Here is a 20,784-nt window from a genome sequence, read left to right on the forward strand (position 1 = left end):
TTCAGAAATCATTCTAATATACTGATTTGCTGTTCAAAAAACATTATTATTATTGTTGTTGTTGTTGTTGTTGTTGTTGTTGTTGTTATTATGTTGAAAACAGCTGAGTAGAAATTTTTCAGGTTTCTTTGATGAATAGAAAGTTCAGAAGAACAGCATTTATCTGAAATAGAAATCTTTTTTAACATTATAAATGTCTTTATCATCACTTTTGATCAATTAAATGCATCTTTGCTAAATAAACGTATTAATTTTGAATTTTGAATGGTGTAGCGTTTAGCTTTTTTTTATTTCAGATAATGCTGATCTTTGGATCTTTCTATTCATCAAAGAATCCTGAAAAAAATAAAATAAAATAAAATAAAATAAAATAAAATAAAATAAAATAAAATAAAATAAAATTTCTTGAACAGATCCAAGCAAATCTGCATATTAAAATGATTTGTGAAGGATCATGTGACACTGAAGACTGGAGTAATGATGCTGAAAATTCAGATTTGATCACAGAAATAAATTACAGTTTAAAATATATTCAAATAAAAAAATGATTATTTTAAATAGTAAAATATTTCAAAATTTTTGCTGTACTTTGGATAATAAAAATTCAGGCTTGGTGAGCAGAAGAAACTTCTTGAAAAACATTAAAAATCTTACTGTTCACAAACTTGACTGTGTATATATGATGCAATTAAATGTTGCACAGGCTTTAAATAAAAATAAAAAATAATTGAAAAAAATAAAAAAATATTACTGTAATAATAAAGTAGTAATAATAATAAATAAAATAATAACACATTTAAGTTTATTGAACTTAAGATTGCAACTGGGGTTTCTGTTTATATATATATATATATATAAAATAAAAATATTAAAATAATATAAATAATATTCAAATTTTTATTAGTAATTTTTATTATTAATTTTGTGTGCAAAAAAGCATATTATAATAATGTAGAGCTGTTAAACAATTATTGACAATTAACTGCATCCAAAATAAAAGTTTTTGTTTACATAATATATGTGTGTACTGTGTATATATTTTGTATTTATAAATACAATATATAATCATATATAATTATATATTATTTGTATATAAAAATACAATACATAAAAATGTATAATATATAATAATATAAATATATATATTTATTATTATGTATATATAAATACACACACATACCGTATATATTTTGAAAATATTTACGTGCATATATTTATATTCATATAATTGGTATTGTATATAGATATTTTTAATATATAAACATACATTTTTATTAAATATATTCATGCATGTGTGTGTGTTTATATATACATAATAAATATACACAGCACACACACATATATTATGTAAACAAATATGTATTTACTTTATTTTGGATGCGATTAATCGCAATGAATCGTTAAACAGGCCTATAATAATGTAAGACATTAAACACATCATTTTACACAAGTCTCACTGGATAAACAGCTAAACGTCATGTCTGAACGCCAACAAATCTGCATTATTGTTAGAAACACTCGTCTCTGTCATGACTGTGTTGGGAAATGCTCATCTTTATGCAAATGAGAGCCTGCACAGCAGCCAATCACAGTGAGGCAAAGATTAGATGGCTGTGACATCAGTCATAAATGATGAGCTCGTGCAGGAGATTCAGTCTCAGTGTGATCAATCCATAAACAGCAGTACGAGCGTCTCTTCTGTCTGAACTCTGACCCGCTGTAATGTAATGAAGTCGTTCTGATGCCCTGCTGGTCCCAATTACCCCGAACAGCACCGTCACAGCGGCACGCACACAAACAGCAGCATTGTGGGATATTCAAGAGGAACAGACGGAGGTCAGAAAGCATGCTAAGGCTAATGTGAAGACCTCAGAGGTCACAGAGATGATTTGGATGCCCATCAGCAGCAATTGAAATCGGTTAGCACAGCGCAATCATAAACACAGTGTATTTCCATCTGAAAGCAGATGAGCACCAGCTGCACACTGCATGCTTACAGTACTGACAAACAACACAACATCACAAACTATAAATTAAACACAGAAAACACCAACCCACGATCTAGAATAACTATAATAATGTGAGGTACTGTAATGTTTCATTCACTCCTTGGCTGAAGCCCAGCGAAGCCCCGCCCATCTGAGAGCGCAACCAATCAGCACAGAGCAGCTGTAACTCATCAGGTCAATTTTCCCATGACTCAGTTAAAGCACCAAATCAAAACAATGTGTTTAGAGCATCTTTTTCACAAAACAGACATTCAAATTGAAAAAGGTTCACACCCAGACAAGAACAAAAGTCACTTCTAAAACCCCAAACAAACACAGTCATGCAGATTTACTCTCTGTAGTAATTTAGTAACAGTATTAAAATGCAGAAGAAGATGCAGCAGCAATTAATTATTTTTTATTTTTTTTATTTATTTATTTATTTATTTTATTTTATTTAGCAGTAGTGGTAATAGTAGTAGTAGTAGTAGAAGTCATTAATAATTCAACATTTTGTATTTATTTTATTTTTATGTATTTTATTTAGTAATAGTTTAATAATTATTTATAATAATTTAATTTAATAATTTAATAATAATATTAATAGAAAATTAATCATTTAATAATTTAATAATAATAATTAATATTTTGTATTTATTATATTTATTTATTTAATTTTATTTATTAGTAGTGGTAGTGGTTGTACTACTAGTAGTAGTACTAGTAGTAGCATTTTTAGAATGCATAATAATAATAATAATAATAATAATAATTCATAATTCAATATTTTGTATATATTTTATTTAATTTTAATTTTATTTAGTAATGGTTTAATAATTATTTATAATAATAATAATAATAATTATTATTATTAATATTTTGTATTTATTGTATTTATTTTTATTTAGTAGTAGTGGTAGTGGCAGTAGTAGTACTACTAGTAGTAGTAGTAGCATTTCTAGAATGCATTATATATATATATATATATATATATATATATATATATATTATATATATATATATATATATTTTTTTTTTATTTTTTTTTTTTTTCTCATTTTAAATTTGTAGTAGTGGTAGTAGAAGTAACGTTATTTAAATGCATACTAAATAAATAAATAAATAAATATTTAGGATTTATTTTATTTATTTATTTTGAGTTTATTTTAATTAGCAGCATCTGTGGTGCTCTTGTTTTACTCCACACACTCAAATATCAAGTATGAACCGTCGTCCGGATCAGCGTGTTGACAGACGCGTGCAACAGGCCCGACGGACGCTTATCGTGCGTTTAAACAAACGTGGCGCGCCGTCGATCGGCGTTGGAGGCGCGCGCTAAAGGTCGTCGTGATGCGGTTATCACGCGGGACACATGAAAGAGCGGCGCGTCAGGCTGATGAACTGGATGGTGGGCTTTATTTATTTGGGAGCAGCTGTGTTTGCCCTGATAACGCGGCGCATTTGAAATATTAATAAGCGCGTGAAGCCGCCGGGCGCGTTTGCTGCTCGTGTCCGCGCCGTTATTGCGCTCGTGCGTCTCGCGGGCAGGTATCAGGATCCCCGCGGGCGTTCGGCTCATATTAACAGCCGTTTACCGCGCGTCCGGGTCAATTTGAGCGTCGCTGTGACGAATAGACCCGCTCACGTCTCTACATGAATCTAAAGCGGATGATTATTTCCTGCGGTGAGACTGTTTTTCACCGGCTGGGTTTAATACATCTGCATTGATGTCAACAACATGTTACTGAGGCCACGGGAATATATTAGCTCTAGTCAACACTGACACTGACACTGCACCACAGCTTCATTCTTTTTTTATAAATAAATAAATAAAATCTATTAGTTTTAATATTAATGTTAATGATAATTCATATTAAAATGTTAAATAATTGCTATATATTTATTAAAAGAACTATTCATTTTAATATTATTATTACTGTTATTGTTATTATTAATATAAATAATACTACAAATAATAATTAGTAGCAATAGTAGCATTAAAATGAATATTAAAATACTATACAAAAATGATACATAATTCCGAATTTGACTTTTAACCTGTGTTCCAAAAGTTAGTTACCTGCCTATAAAATATGTTAATATTAAGTAGAATAATTGTATAATATTATAATTATTTCAAAATATGGTTTAATATTATTTAAGCATAATAATAATAATAAAAAAAATAATAATAATAATAATTATAATAATATTTTGTATTTATTTTATTTTAGTAATAGTGGTAATGATAGTAGTAGTAGTAGCAGTTGTAAAATACATAAAAAGAATAATAAGAAGAATTAAATACTTTGTATTTTATTTATTTTATTTTTTATTTTATTTTATTTAGCAGTAACAGCAGTAGCAGTAGTAAAATGCATGATAAAAAAAATAATAATAATAATAATAATACAATATTACAATATTTTGTATTTTTTGTTATATTTTGTAAAATGCATATTATTATTATTACTATTACTATTACTATTATTACTATTATTGTTATTTTTAATAATAAAAAATATTTTGTATTTATCTTATTTTGATTTATTTTATTTAGCAGTAGTGGTGGTGGTAGTAGTAGTAGTAGTAGTAGTAAAATGCATAATAATAATTATTAATTCAACATTTTGCATTTATTTATTTATTTAGTAATAGTTAAATAATTATTTATAAATTATTATTATTATTATTATTATTATATTATTTATTTTTTATTTATTTTATTTAGTAGTAGTGGTAGTAGTAGTACTAGTAGTAGCATTATTAGAGTGCATAATAATAATAATAATAATAATGAATAATTTGGATTTATTTTATTATTTTATTAGTTTTTTAATCCATTTTTAATATTTTTTTTAAATTTTAATTTGCAGTAGAGGTAGTAGTAGCTGTATTAAAATTCATATTAAAATATGCAAAAACACATAATTCCATAATTGACTTTCAACCTCTGTTCAAAAGTTAGTTACCTGCCTACTTACAATATTTTAATATTAACTGTTATAAGCACATAATATTTTAATTAATTACCTAAAATGTTATTATTATTATTATTATTATTATTATGCTTAAGTAATATTTTTTACATTTAAATTTTTTTTATTTAAAGTATTGCACAAAGCATTGCAATGCAATGTGTTTAAGAAGCAAAAGTGCAACTATAACAGGTTTGCAGTAAAAAAAAAAAAAAAAAAAAAAAAAAAAAAAAAAAAGTTTTCCATATTTGTGTCTTTTAACCATAATAGCATGTTTGGTGTTGACATATGAAGTCGGAGGCTGATGTGCACGTGAGTCTGATCACCAAACGAGCAGTTTTAATGCATCACACGGCAGAAACGTGAGCACAAATAAAGCGCAGCGATGTGGAAAGTACGGCAGGGGTTTTGCTCGCGCTCGTGTTCTTCGCATTCATTTGTGGCGAGCGGTTACCGACGGCGGCGCGGGACGTGAATGAGGCCGTTCATCTCACAGAGAAGCTCTGAAGACATTAGCAGAACGATCCAGAAGAAATCACAACAAACCGACTCTGACACGTGTTCAGGAAACACAAACCCACCGAATACGACGGGTTATTTCTGATGAATGTGGGCGTGAGAGTCGAGAACCAATCAGACGCCAGAACGCGAGAGTTCAGTCCAGAACTGAGGTTTGCTCGATCACATCAGGACATTCAGGACTGAGATTCCTGCCAATAAAACCTCAAACTACAGCAAACCTCCAGTCCTGATACAAACACACAGATTTAAACCATCAGAACAACACGAACTACAGCAAACACAGCGTAAGCTGAAGATCTGACGGAGATGAAGACGATCGAACTATAAGAGCTGAACTACCACGAAGAGAATCATTGCAGGAAAACCATGTTTCATAACAACAAAACACAAGATACTGTACAACAGATCAGTGTTATGAAAGCAGTTTTTCATTACTCAGGAATCAAATGATCAATGACAAAAATAGCTAAAATTGCTAAAAATTCAGCTTTGAAATTACAGAAATAAATAAATATAAAATATTTTTTAAACAGAAAACAGTTATTGTAAATAGTAAAAATATTTTAAAATTTTACTGCTTTTGGTCAGCAGAAGAGACTTCTTTAAAAAACATTAAAAATCTCATTTAAAAACTTTTGACAGGTAGTGTATCTGATGCACAAATAAATATCTAGTTTAATTCTTAATTTTATTTTAGTTATTTATGTATTTTATTTCTTTGTTTTATTTAATTGTTTTATGTAAAAATAATAATAATAATAATTCATTAATTAAATGTGTCATAAATGTATTATTCATTTATATTTTTTATTTATTTATAATAAATTGTAAACAAAATGTTTTTTGAAAATTGTATTAATCAACAAAGTACAGGCAACGCAACAAACACTAAACAAATAAGTAAATAAAATGCATTATTTATTTGTTTTTACATTTATTTTAATGCAAAAATTACAAGATGTACAAAAAACTTTAGTAATTAAAATAATTATAATATTCCAATTTAAATAAGTATGTATAAATAAACAAAAGCAACTTTTTGTTTGTTTAAATAAAGTGTTCTAAAAATATTCTTAATTTATTTTTTAGGTATTTGTAATAAATTAAATTGTATTAATCAAATTAAAAAAAAAAAAAAAAAAAAAAAATCACAAGCTGTAATTATTAATTATTAATTCAAATTAATTCAAATTATTATAATATTATAAATTAAATAATTATGTATAAAAGCATTTGAAAGATAATAAATAAATAATATTAATTAAATAATTTTTTTTTGTGATATATACTAAATACCAAACCTGCTTCTGTCTTTGGGATGATATATAGTAGATTTATTGTCGGTCTAAAGGTCTTAAACTGCATCAGTAAATATATAAACGTATATATTTTTATAATAATTAATATTTTGTATTTATTGGTAATAAATTTTATTATTATTATTACTATTATTATTAATAAATCAAATGAACCCAAAAAGTACAAAAAAAAAAAAAAAAAAAAGATAAAAATACTACTATCATAATTATATACTAACTTGTCTAACTAGACTTAACCTGCTTCTGTCTCCTGGTCATTTTAGGGTAGATTTACTGTCAGCTTTACAGAGTCAAACGGCATCAGATATGTGAGGACAGTAAAGTGCTGAAGGCCTGAATTCCCCTGAGCCACTGAATGTGTGCAGATTGATGGAGCTGTTCGCATCCTTCAGCAGGACGGAGGATAAACTCTGATCCGGAGCAGACGTCTGTGTGTTACACCTGTTAGCAGAACGCTTTCATGTCTCAGACGCAGCACTGATGGAGACACATGATACTCACACACCAACCACTACAAGACCACAGAGAGGAGAGAAACACCTCCTCAACACGACCGGCACTAATGCAGAACAACCGCACACTCACATCACATTACACAGAAAACAGCACAACTATTTGTTTTTGCTTTGTTACAAAGACCCTTTTTTGTCTGTGTACAGATATTTCATTTCTGCTCATTGCTCATTATCTATTATACTGAGAAATTATAAGAATTATAATTAAAATTATAAGAAATTATACTGCATTTAAGCAACTAAAAATACAAGTTGTAAAAAAAGCATATTTAAATACAATAAAATGTTATTTAATTATTTAAAATGATTTAAAATAGAAACTCATTATTTTTAATTATTTATAAATGTATTATTTATTTTTTATCAATTTATCATTAAAATTAGATTAATCAAAATATCAGACTATACTATGGTTAGATATTTAGAATATATATACATTTATATATTTACTTTTATTTATACTATATACTTATTACTTATATTAACCTTTTTAAAATACATTTTAGAAATTTTAATTACTAAATTAGTAATTAGATAGTATTACTTAAATAGTAATTACTAAATTGTTATGAATTTAGATTTTATATATAATTCACAAAATAAACAACCAATAAATAAATGCATACAGTACATACAAACATATGTAAAATGTATTTTTATTTTTTTATGAAAGCACTTATATTTATACTATATACTTATTACTTATATTAACTTTGTAAAAATAAATTCTATAAATTATAATTAGTAATTTCAAAATTGTTATGAATTTAGATTTTATTTTAGGATTAAATTGTTAATTTATCAAATGGAAAAATAAAACAAAAACCGTACAAAAATGCTACCATCATACAAAACATTTCTAATTAATAAAAATAAAATAAAAGAATTGTTTATTTGTTGCAAATTGTATTAATATAAAATACACATGAATTCACAATAAAATAAACAACATATAAACAACAATAAATAAAAATAGTACATACAAAGATAAGTAAAATATATTTTTATTTTTTCTGAATTCATTTATAATATTTTTTATAAACTTTATAAATTATAATTAGCAATTTTATTTAAAAAAATAAATTATACATTTATATTTATATTTATATTATACATTTTATATTTTTTAGAAGTAAATTTGATTTAATTAAATGTTTATTAATTCATTGATTATTATTTCATTTTATTAACTTTATTCATTTTTTAAATATGTATTTTTTTAATACATTTTAATAAAATTATAATTAGTAAATTACAAAATTATTATGAATGTTTATTTTATTTTAGGTTTAAATTTGATTAATTTTATTAATTCATACATTTTTATTTCATTTCTATTAATAAAATAAAATAAAATAAAAAATTGTACAAAAAAATACTACCATCATACAAAACATTTCTAAAGAATACAAATAAATAAAAAGTATTGTCTATTTGTTGCAAATTGTATTAATAAAAAATACAAACATCACTGTAATTTTATAAATAAATTCTTTTGCGCAAAAAGCATTTTCTAATTGTTCCTTTTGATTTTAGGGAGAACTATTCACAGCGATTCCTGAGCGCCGTCATGAGTTTGACCTTTCTAAGTGGCACCGAAAGCAGGGCGTTTTGCGACCCGCTTTCTGTCCTCGTGCTCTCGCTCCACTTTTGCGAGCGGCAGCTGTACGTGTACCGCGGCCGGGAGGGCGACGCCATTATCGCACGCTAATGAGAAAGCAGAGAAAGTCTCAGCTCGAGCTGCTCCATCTATTCTCGGCGAAGGCGTGTGAAGCGGGGCGTCGGGTCTGACACCGGCCAAATGAAAAACACCAATATATCCCGGCGGCCTTGACCTCGCTGGAAGTGAAATAGAATTAAATAGATAAGAGCTGTCATAGAGCGCGGAGGGTGAACTATTGCAGAGCGCCTGTCACGCTCATATGAGCTTCACGTATTGATTACCACCCAAAACCACTTCTGCCGCCGCCGCCGCCGCCGGGTTCAGAGCGGGACGGCGCACCTGTGAGGAGCGTCACGGTCAGCGGACGCAGGAATGAAGAACGCGCCGACATCTGATGTTTCACACGTCACAGACACCACAAACACAAGAACCAAACTCTGTTCATCTGATCTACAGCTTCACGTTCACATACAAACTGCTGTTCACTGTAAATACATTTGGAAAATGTAAAAATCTTCATCAGGTTCTTAATAATTGTAGTGAGTAACACTAATTTGTTTTGTCACTATTTAGCCTTAACCTTAAATAAACATGAGAAGTGCTTGTGATACAATGTTTCAGATATTGTCTCAGTTGTTACAGATTTCCTGTTCACATTTCCATTTTGTAACACTGTGTGTTAATTGTTTTGATTAGAGCTCAGCCAAGATGGATTTTAACAATAATTGATTTTGGCCAATAACCAATTAATCAACCAATATTTTAAAAATAGATACTGAATGAAAGCAAACATAATGCTCCTTTATTTACATTTTTATACTACCAGTCAAAAGATTTTGAACATTTTTTAATTTTTTTTATTTGATCTAAAGTCAGAAGTTTTTAAATACATTTTTATTTTTATTTATTTATTTTAGATTTTTGTTAACTATTTTAAATGACTACTTTCTAATATATTTAAAAACAATTTATTCCTGTGATTTCAAAGCTGAAAAACATTTATTATTATTAATATGTTGAAATCAGCGGAGTAGAATTTTCTTTTGTAACATTATAAATGTCTTTATCAGAACTTTTGATCAATTTAAAGCATCCTTGCTAAATTAAAGTATTCGTTTCTATAATTCTTTCCTCCAAAAAAATAAATAAATAAAAAATAATGCTTTTGAATGGTATAGTGCATAATATTACAAAAGCTTTTTATTTCAGATAAATGCTGATCTTTGGATCAGCACTGTACTATTTTAAATATTGATGATAATAATAATAATAATAATAATAATAACTAATTTTATTTGATCAAATCCATTTGATTTGATCAAAAATGCAGTAAAAATGTGAAATATTACAATTTAAAATAACTTAAAATACAATATTTAAAAAATATTGTAAAATGTAATTAATTCCTGTGATCAAATCTGAATTTTATGTGATCACATGAATTTTACTAGATCAAAAATGTACGGTAAAAAATGTGAAAAATTATTGCAATTTAAGAAAACTGTTTTCTACTTGAATATATTGTAAATTTTAATTTATTTCTGTGATACAATGCTGAATTTTCAGAAGCTATTACTTAAAATTATTACTTTGTGAAAACCATGATACACTATTATTTAAGTTGGAGAAAAGTATGATTAAAAAATAAATCATAATAATACTTTTATTCATCAAGAAAGCATTAAATGGATCAAAAATGACAGTAACGTCATTTATAATGTTCTATTCATCTGTCTGTGAATCCTGAAAAATAACATGCATGACAGTTTCCAGAAAAATATAAACTGTTTTTAACATTGTTGAGCAGCAAATCAGCATATTAGAATGATTTGTGAAGGATCATGTGACGCTGAAGACTGGAGTAATGATGCTGAAAATTCGGCTGCGCATCACAGAAATAAATTACAGTATAAAGCACATTCAGATAGAAAACAGTTATTTTAAATAGTAAAAATATTTCAAAATTTTACTTGCTGTACTTTGGATGAAATAAATGCAGGCTTGGTGAGCAAAAAAAAAATCTTAAAAAAAAAAACATGAAAAATCGTGTGTTCAAAAATGTTTGACTGATAGTGTGTAAACATATAAACAAGAACCATTAAAAATGTACAGTAGTTTTAAATACAATATAAAAATCTAAATATTAACATTTAATATTAATATATTAATATATTAATTACGCTGTGTTCATTTCTGTTAACAAATGTACATCAGCTAATGTTAATAAATGCAACTTTAAAATTTAAAAATGTATTAATAAACGTTGAAATTAACAATCTAACAACAAACAATAATTTTACAACATTTTTTGACCTTAGTAACAAAAACTAACAAAACATGTCGAACAGTGATGATTAAAAAAAATAAAAATTGGATGCATTTCTTATTTGTTTATGTTTCTGTCGGCTGCATGAACAAATCACTTTGCTTTTTCAGGTCACTACCTTTAAATATAAACTTCACTCATTAATGAATGCATAAAAGTGATCAGCTGGATATAAATGAATGCAAATAGACATAACATCTGAGTCAGATTTGTGTGTTTAGGTCACATTGTCTTAACCGTCTCCTAATGTTCGCATCCTCTCAGCAAACACACTACTGTTCTTTCACTAATGCAGCATATAGCCAACAAATTAATTACTTATTTAATCACTCTTGTGCTGACAAAACAACAACAAAAGACTTGAACTGAAGTCAGAAAAGAGCAAAACAATAATGCTATAACAGTAACCACATTATTGATTCATGCTGCATTGCATGCTGGGAACCCTTCATATTTTGGCAATATGAAATTCTTTGTTCAGATAACTGTGTTTGACTAGTTGGGACAACATATGAGGGAATTCAGCTGGTCTGGAATGAGTTTTTGTGTGGTTTTGTGAAAACTGCATTAGTATTTGAGACTCCAAAGGCTTTGTAAACTGGAAAATATGTGTTTTTTTATGACGCAGGACTCCGTTTTTGTACATGTAGGTCCGGCTGCGTTCACATAAATCAGCGGCGCTGTGAGAATAAACGCTCCTGCCCGTTTCTCTCCTCCGGTGCAGTGAGGTGAAATTAGCCACGTCCTCGCAATTAATCCTGTCCCTGCCGTGGAGACGGGCGGCCGATGGCGTGGAGGATCCGCGTGGTTAGGCGTCAGATTTAAGAGCGAACGCCACGGCCGCTGCTTCTAATGGAAGTGTTTATTAAAGTGTGACAAACAGCCTCATGAGCGCAAACACTGCACATCTTCATAACGATCAGAACTTACAAAACTGAGCTCGTCAAGAATTTGTCTGAATCTATAATCCACTCTGGATGTTAAACGGTTCAGCTTTAGTGAATATAAATCTGTGTATAACGGCATCTAAATACGGATTTCTCTTTCGTTTTGTCTTCTAACCTACTAATGGTGACATTTATTCACACAGAAAAGCATAAAGGTATAAAAAGGCCTTTTAAATGCAACTAAAATGAATAAATAAATGACATTTGAAAAACAAAAGCCAACCAAAATGACAAAAACAACAAAATTACTAAAGTCTCATCTAAAAATATAGCTGCAAGCAGAGACTATCAGGGTTCTTTAAAAGTCCACTTCCAGAACAACAATTTACAAATAATGTACTCACCCCGTTGTCATCCAAGATGTTCTTGTCTTTCTGTCTTTCTGTCTTTTTGAGGAAAACATTTCAGCATTTTTCTCCATACTTCAATTGTGCCCCCGATTTTGAACTTCCAAAATGTAGTTTAAATGCGGCTTCAAAGGCTCTAAACGATCCCAGCCGAGGAAGAAGGGTCTTATCTAGCGAAACAATCGGTGATTGTTTTCAAAAAATAAAAATGTGTATACTTTTTAAGCACGAAAGCTTGTGTAGCACAGGCTCCGGGATGCGCGTTCTTGAGTGATTCGCTCACTTTGAACAAATCTTTAATGTGACTCGGGAAGGAGTCGTCGTCTCGGGGAGTGATTCGTTCAGTCAACCATGTGCAACATCCTATTAGGTTCTGTACTGGAATTAGTTCACCTGTTTCGAGTCTTCGGGTTTTTCCGAGTCGTTTGTTCATCTTATGGGGCGTCACGTGATGCTGACTCTGCTAAAATGAAGGAAATGACTCAAAAAAAGATTCTTTCATTTTGAGACTCAAAGGTCAGAGTCAGCAAAATGATCCGAACTTCCCATTACTACGAATCATGTCTAAGTTCATCATCTGTGTACTCTGGCTAAAAATGGTAGAGTACAGTGAAAAACTCCATCTTATTTTCTCCTACAACTTCAGAATCGTCCGACATCGTTGCACCTTTTTGTTTGTAAACAGTGTTTGACTTACTTGCACTTTCTTAGTCACTGGGTCTGTAGTTCCGCGTGACCTTTTGACCTGATTCAATAGTACATAAACGCGCATTGGATGACAAGGGAGTCAGTAAATTATTTGTGAATTGTTGTTCTGGAAGTGGACTTCTCCTTTAAGGTATTTAGGCACAGATGAAAAAAGACATTATTTAGCGAGCCTGTAACCACAGAAATCAATGATTTAAAAAGCAATTTTAGTAATTTACCATGCGGTCCAATCCCCTTAAAACTTAGCATGCTTGTTTAGAATCACCTGTCGCATGTGCTCGCCAAGTTTTGTGAAGTTTTGAGCTTTTCTTCAGGCTTTATAGGATTTTGGGTACATTTGGACAGGCTCCTTTTCTAAACGACCCCATAATAGTTTCCCAAAGGGTACATTTTGACTTTGTTTTTGATGATTATTGACATAGAGAGTCCAGAGAATTGTACTGCAGTGTCTTTCCAGATTTAGCGAAAAAACCTAGGACATGTTCGCAAAAAGTAGGTTTTTTACATCTTAGTCATTTAACAAACGATTTGATAGACAGCAGTGGTTCTAGAGCCATTTCATGTTTTTTCCCCTCTTACAGCACCACTAAGTGGTCAAGCTCCACGATTTGTTTCCTGTGACCTCAGATTGAGCTCTTACATAAGTGTCCTGAGTTTGGCAGAGAAATCTCCTTCCGTTCAGGAGTTCTAGGCATTTTACTAAAAGCGGCCCTGCCCCTTTTGAACATTTTGGCATCTCTTTGCGACAGCGAGTCAAAAGTTAGTTTGCAAAAGTAGGTTTTTCAGTAAATCCAAAATAGCAAAAAATTTCGCATTTTGTCCGGCATGAGCCAAGAATTCCAATGACATCCAACACTTGTAACTACGACTGACGGTTTAGGAGTAATGAGCACTTCCGTACTTTTGTTCGCTGTAGCGCCCCCGTCAGGCGGACTGGGGTGAGCCTTGGTCACGTTGTTGGCGGTGTGAGTACTACCATCACTCCAAGTTTCAAGTCTCTATGACTTACGGTTTGGTCTGCACCATCAGTTTTATTGTAAAATTACAATAGGGTTTTAGTGCTACACACTTGAATCCCTAATTAAAGTGAAAATAGAAAATGTAAAAATGAAATCTAATTCTAAATATCAACAAAACATGATACTAGAGTAAATGCCTCCTGTTCACAAAAGTGTTTTTTTCCTCCTGAAGTACTTAAGTCTGTCTCTCTCACTCGACTCTCCAACTCCGCAGAACAGATCAGTGACGTTTTCACCTTCCCATTAAAATCTGTTAACGTGCCGCAGCGGGAGTCTGTCCGGCCGATGACACGACAGCGTTTATCAAAGCTGCCGCGCTGACGGCGACCCTGATCATATGCTGAAATAATGAATCAAAGAGACACAACGCTGCAGAAACTGAAGCCTCAAACTCCATTAAAATCCATCATTGAAACAGATCATCATGAATCAGGTCATTCATCATGACACCAGCTCTAGAGTAGAGTACCAGCTCCGAGAGGACACTGAGACGCACGTCTCTGCATATAAACAAGCACACCTGAAATTCACAAACAGTAAAAAGCAGTGCAGACTGACTGACCTGACGGCACCCAGGGGTCTGATGAGGGTTTCTGCTTGGTGTTGATCTGCTCCCAGTCGAAGTCGTCATCTTTGCCTTGACTGTAGCCGCAGTCTGTGTAGGATTTCTCCAGGAGACAGTCTTCTGCAGAGAGGAGAGGAGACATCAGTGATGCTTACAATCTCAAAACTAGTCACACACCAACATACAACGGCCAGACTGGTTAATCAGCAGGTTATCTGAAATACCAAGTACCAAATGGTGCATAAGTGGAAAATCATCATTCTTATTGAGTAAATGCATTATTTTGGTGAACTGAGTGAATATTTGGGGGGGGAAGGGGGTGGCACAATAATAATACATGATGAAGGATTGTGCATAATTGATAACTGAATTAAGAACACTTTTCAAATACATATATATTGAATTTGAATGTTACAAAGTAGAGTTTGAATGAACTGAAATGAAAAAAGCAAATTTAGACAAGACAATCTAGAAATGTTGACTTGACAAAGTCTTCAAAGTTTTGAAAAAGTTTCAAAATGTTCATAGACCTTAAGAACAAAGATGGATGGATGATTGACAGAAAAATGGATGGATAAATGGATGGATGGACAGATGGATGATTGACAGAATAATAAATGAGTGAACAGACAAACAGACGGAAGGACAGAATGATGGATGGACAGATGAATGATTGACAGAACAATGGAAGGACGGATGGATGGATGGATGGATGATGAAAAGAAAACGATGGATGGATGATGGATGGACAGATGGATTATTGACAGAACAACTGATGGACAGACGATGAAAGGACAAAATGAGGGATGAACAGACAGATGATGACTGAAAGAACAAAGGACAGATGGATGATGAAAGGACAAATCGATGGATGGACGGACAGATGGACAGATGTATGATTGACAGAACAATGGACAGACAGATGGACAAATAGATGGAAGGACAGAACGATGGATCAATGGATGGACGGACAGACGGATGGACAGAAGGATGATCGACAGAACAATTGACGGATGGGCTGATGAACGGATGGAAGGACAGAACGATAGATGGATGGACAGGCGGACGGATGGATGGACAGATGGATAATTAACAGAACAACAGATGGACAGATGGACGGACGGATGGACAGAAGGATGGATGGATGAATGGATGGACAGGCGGATGGAAGGATAGAATGGATGGATGGATGGATGGAGAAATGGATGACAACAATGGACAGAGGGATGGACGGATGATGAAAGGACAAAACGACTGGATGTATTGATGGACGGATGGAAAGACAGAACGGTGGATGGATGGACAAACAGATGGATGGACAGTTAGATGACTGACAAAACAATGGATGGATGAATGGATGGACAGACGGATGATTGACAGAACAATGGACAGATAGATGGATGAAAGGATAGAATGATGGATGACAACAATGGACGGAGGGATGGACAGATAGTGAAAGGACAAAACGACTGGATGGATGGATGGAAAGACAGAATGATGGATGGACAGATGAATGATTGACAGAACAACTGACGGATGGGCCGATGAACGGATGGAAGGACAGATGGATAATTAACAGAACAACAGATGGACAGATGGACGGACGGATGGACAGAAGGATGGATGGATGAATGGATGGACAGGCGGATGGAAGGATAGAATGGATGGATGGACAAATGGATGACAACAATGGACGGAGGGATGGACGGATGATGAAAGGACAAAACGACTGGATGTATTGATGGATGGATGGAAAGACAGAACGGTGGATGGATGGACAAACAGATGGATGGACAGTTAGATGACTGACAAAACAATGGATGGATGAATGGATGGACAGACGGATGATTGACAGAACAATGGACAGATAGATGGATGAAAGGATAGAATGATGGATGACAACAATGGACGGAGGGATGGACAGATAGTGAAAGGACAAAACGACTGGATGGATGGATGGAAAGACAGAATGATGGATGGACAGATGAATGATTGACAGAACAATGGACAGATGGACGGATAATGAAAGGCCAAAACGATGGACGGATGGGCAGAATGATGGACAGATGAATGGATAGATGATGGAACAATGGATGGATGGATGGATCATTAATAGAACAATGGATGGAGGGATGGATGAACAGAATGATGGATGGATATAACGATAGATGGATGGGAAGACAGTCCACTCACAGTGAGACTCATTCATTCAATCAGTGTGAAGAATAATTAAATCTGCTCAACATGTGAATGAATGTAACTGCTGCTCTGCAGCTCCAAACGGCCGTAATCACTGCACAACATCACCGTCACCAAACACTCATTCTCCTCGAGTCGACCTGCAGCGCAACACACACCGAACGAACGCGCCGCTTTCTCTCGTTTTCATCTGCCGCTACAAACACAAGCACTGTTTACTTTAACGCCCAGGGGAGCAGCTCAGATCCACTCGTCTCGGCGTGACGCTCTGCCAATCCCAGCCGCCAAAATCAACATCCTGGAAGGCAGAAGCAAATTCTCAGCGTCGTGATGTTTTCATGAAATTTCTGAGCGTGAATCTCTTTTTTCACCCGCCTTTGCGACGCACACGCCCAGGAGCGGAGGATCGGGCTCAGAATAGGCGCGACCGAATCGTGTGAATTTATTTCAGGCCGTCTCGGTCGGGCGTGAGCGTAATGACTGAGGTGTGAAGCGCTGCTCTTTTATTCTGACAGCACGCAACATTTTCTGCTCCCTGATGTGAAAAGGAGACGCCGCATTTTACATGATCAACTACATTTCGTGAACAAACGACTCGCGCTTTCTGGCATCAAGTGAGACGCGCTTCGTTTGGTGCAGGGATTCCCTTGATCTGGGAGCGTGTCGCTGTCAGGATGAGTTCGGATTAGACGCGCGCTCTCACACCCAACATCATGACATCTCTGACTCAGTTCCTCCAACGCCGCAGTCATGGGTTCGAATCACACGCTGATCAAACACACAGCTTGAAGTCGTCTGCCAAATGAAAACTAATACACGTACGACTGTTTTTATGCAAACAGCTGGTGCCCTGCTAAGTTTCCTGGTTCTCAGATGTTTCTCCGAACCAAAAAAACCTGTAATATCAGCCATGACTCTACTACAGCTTCACTACAGATCTCAAACTCTCCAATGGACTCGATTACACCAATCACCAATATAATGAAAGGCGTCAAGAACATGTTGAATGAAATTGGGATTTCTGGAGATATCTAATAAATGAATAAATAAAGTCTGAGGATCAAGTTTGTTTGTTTGTTTTTTTGGCTTTTTTGCATTGTGACTATTTTCATGACAATCAAACATTTTACACCCTATAAAATCTTTAAAATTGTAAACTTCAATAAAAAAAAAGTTGTGTTATACATGATTTAACTTGGAAAAAAAAAAGTTACTTGTATTACAGCATTTCTCCTGTAATGTGGTAAAATTGCAGGTAATAAGAGTAATGAGAACTGAGAAATTAACAATTAACAAAAATAACAAATTAGCAGTAAATTAGTCATTTAATACTAATTTAGTAAATGTATAATGCAATATAAAACATGTATGTTAATTTTTATAAATTCAATATTTTATAAATAAAATGACAAATGCATTAAAGTTAAAAGAAAGGTAAATAAATTAATAAATACATAACGCCTGTTTGAGGATCAAGGTTTTTTTTTTGTTTTGTTTTTTGCATTGCGACTATTTTCATGACAGTTAAAAATTTTACACCCAAATTCGTATTGCTATAATTTTTTTAAAAATTGTAAACTTAAAAAAAAAAAAAAAAGTCATGTTATACATGATTTAAATTGGAAAAAAAAAAAAAAATTTCTCCTGTAATGTGGTAAACTTGCAGGTAATAAGTCGTAATGAGAACTGAGAAAAAATAAGATTTATTTAAAAACAAATTAGCAGTAAATTAGTCATTTAATACTAATTTAGTAAATGTATAATGTAATATAAATCATATATTTCAATTTCTACAAATTCAATATTTTATAAGTAAAATGCCACATGCACTAAAAAGTACAGAGAAAGGTATTTTAAGTTGTATTTTAAGGTAAAATGTGTTTAATTGTCATCAAAATAATGTCACAGTGCAAAAAGTTGTCTTACATCTTTCTATTGATTACTGGGTGAAATGCCTTGTTACAAGATTATAAAAATAATATTAATATTTTAAAAACTTGAACTGAAAACATTTAAGTCATTAAATCAAAATGTGTGCATATTTTGCATGCATATTTTGACTTGTGCATATTAAAATATATAAAAGAATAAATTATTAAATTATATTGTGTTTTAAATGAGTAAAAAATTCTTATTGACAAATGGGCAAAACCCAGGATAGTGGAAAATGTATTTTATTTTTATTATTAATAATAATTTGTCTTTTAATATGTCATAAATTGATATTGTTGTAAATATGCCTAACAAGATCGTTGCACTGAATGACATTTTAGTAGGTGTCTTCTGTAGATGAGGGGAAAATGTGTGATATTTATTTTTTGCTCAGAACAACAAACACAAAAATGCAATTAAATAAAACAGAAAACTTTTATTTATTTATTTATTTATTTAGGGAAAACAACAATTTAAATAATTAATTATTCATTATTAATGTAATTATTTTATATTTTATAGAATATATAATAATAATAATAATAATATATTAAAAATAATGTACAGTTAGATGTTAAGGCATTAAGAAAAAGTTTATTTAGTTGAACCTGATGTACTAAAATAAAAATAAACTGACAACTAAAAATGTAATAAACTACATAGATATAAAAATTGCAATTTAATAGCAATTTAGTAAAGTGTATTAAAATTATATATTTTAAATTACATAAATGATATATTTTTACATAAGGTAAAGTGCTACCAAAGTACAAACAAAGACATTTTGGGGTCAAATGTGTTTAATGATCCTGAAATTAATGAGTCACGACGTCTTGCCTTTGATTTGAGGAGTCCATGTTTCCGTGAGTCATGTTTTCTGACAGTATTTGAGTTTATACTAAGGTTTCGGTTTACGAAACTCCCTCTCGCTGTCCAAAAGGCATTCGATTAGCTCATCTGAGCAAACAGTCCCAGAATGCCGCTGCGCTGGAGGCTCCGCGTATCTCGACAGAGTCCAGACGTCTTATTAACTCTGACACGAAAACTGTTGCCACAGGGCCCGATGGCACATCAATACTTCATCTGAAGCCGCGGCTAAACAGCGAGCGACACGCGCACGTCTGACGTGAAGCGGCTCGGCTCACCTTTCCAAACAAACAGAGAAAAGCCGGCGCCGCCGCTTTAATTGAGGCCCAGCAAACGCTTCATTCCCTCCGACATTTGAGTTCACATGAAAGCGTTTTCTCTCGTCCCGCGATCGATGCGCTCGTCTCCACGCTCTTTATTCTCTCCGAAGAAAAAACAAAGCAACACCAACTGGTACAAAATTTATGTTTTCAATATTTGAGCAGGCTCTCGTGTCTTTTAAGTCCCGACATGTGCTGCATTTTTTACACTTTCAGCCGATGCGTGACGCTTGTTCGCGAGCGGATTACAGCATCACGTCACTGTTCTATTTTTAATCATAAAACACCAAAAACCAAAGACCAAACACCTGCAATGATGGGACTCTCTCTTACGTCTATTAATTCATTCAAAAACACATTCATTATGCAAATCATACGGCTTTTCTAGAACGAACAGGCTTTTAATTTCTTAATTAAAATTAATCTTGATATTTCTGAAGGTTATAAAGTCAAAAAAAGTTGCACAGGTGCAACCACTCAGACATTATTAAATTAAGAGTCTCATTAAAGAGATGAAATTCTGCACAAAAATGTGTTGTAATATATAATGAAATTGAAAACTTCAACTT

At 32.2% G+C, this 20,784-nt stretch overlaps 1 protein-coding gene across 1 annotated transcript in view; it reads right to left on the minus strand.

The window, feature by feature from the left end:
* Positions 1 to 20,784, minus strand: part of ptprma (protein tyrosine phosphatase receptor type Ma) — a 298,397-nt gene that overhangs the window by 216,715 nt on the left and 60,898 nt on the right. The window contains 1 exon segment of the mRNA XM_051104590.1: positions 14,895 to 15,017. Coding sequence (XP_050960547.1) covers positions 14,895 to 15,017 — 123 coding nt within the window.

The sequence above is a fragment of the Labeo rohita genome, unplaced genomic scaffold (assembly GCF_022985175.1).
Source record: "Labeo rohita strain BAU-BD-2019 unplaced genomic scaffold, IGBB_LRoh.1.0 scaffold_75, whole genome shotgun sequence".
In the NCBI taxonomy this organism is placed as follows: domain Eukaryota; kingdom Metazoa; phylum Chordata; class Actinopteri; order Cypriniformes; family Cyprinidae; genus Labeo; species Labeo rohita.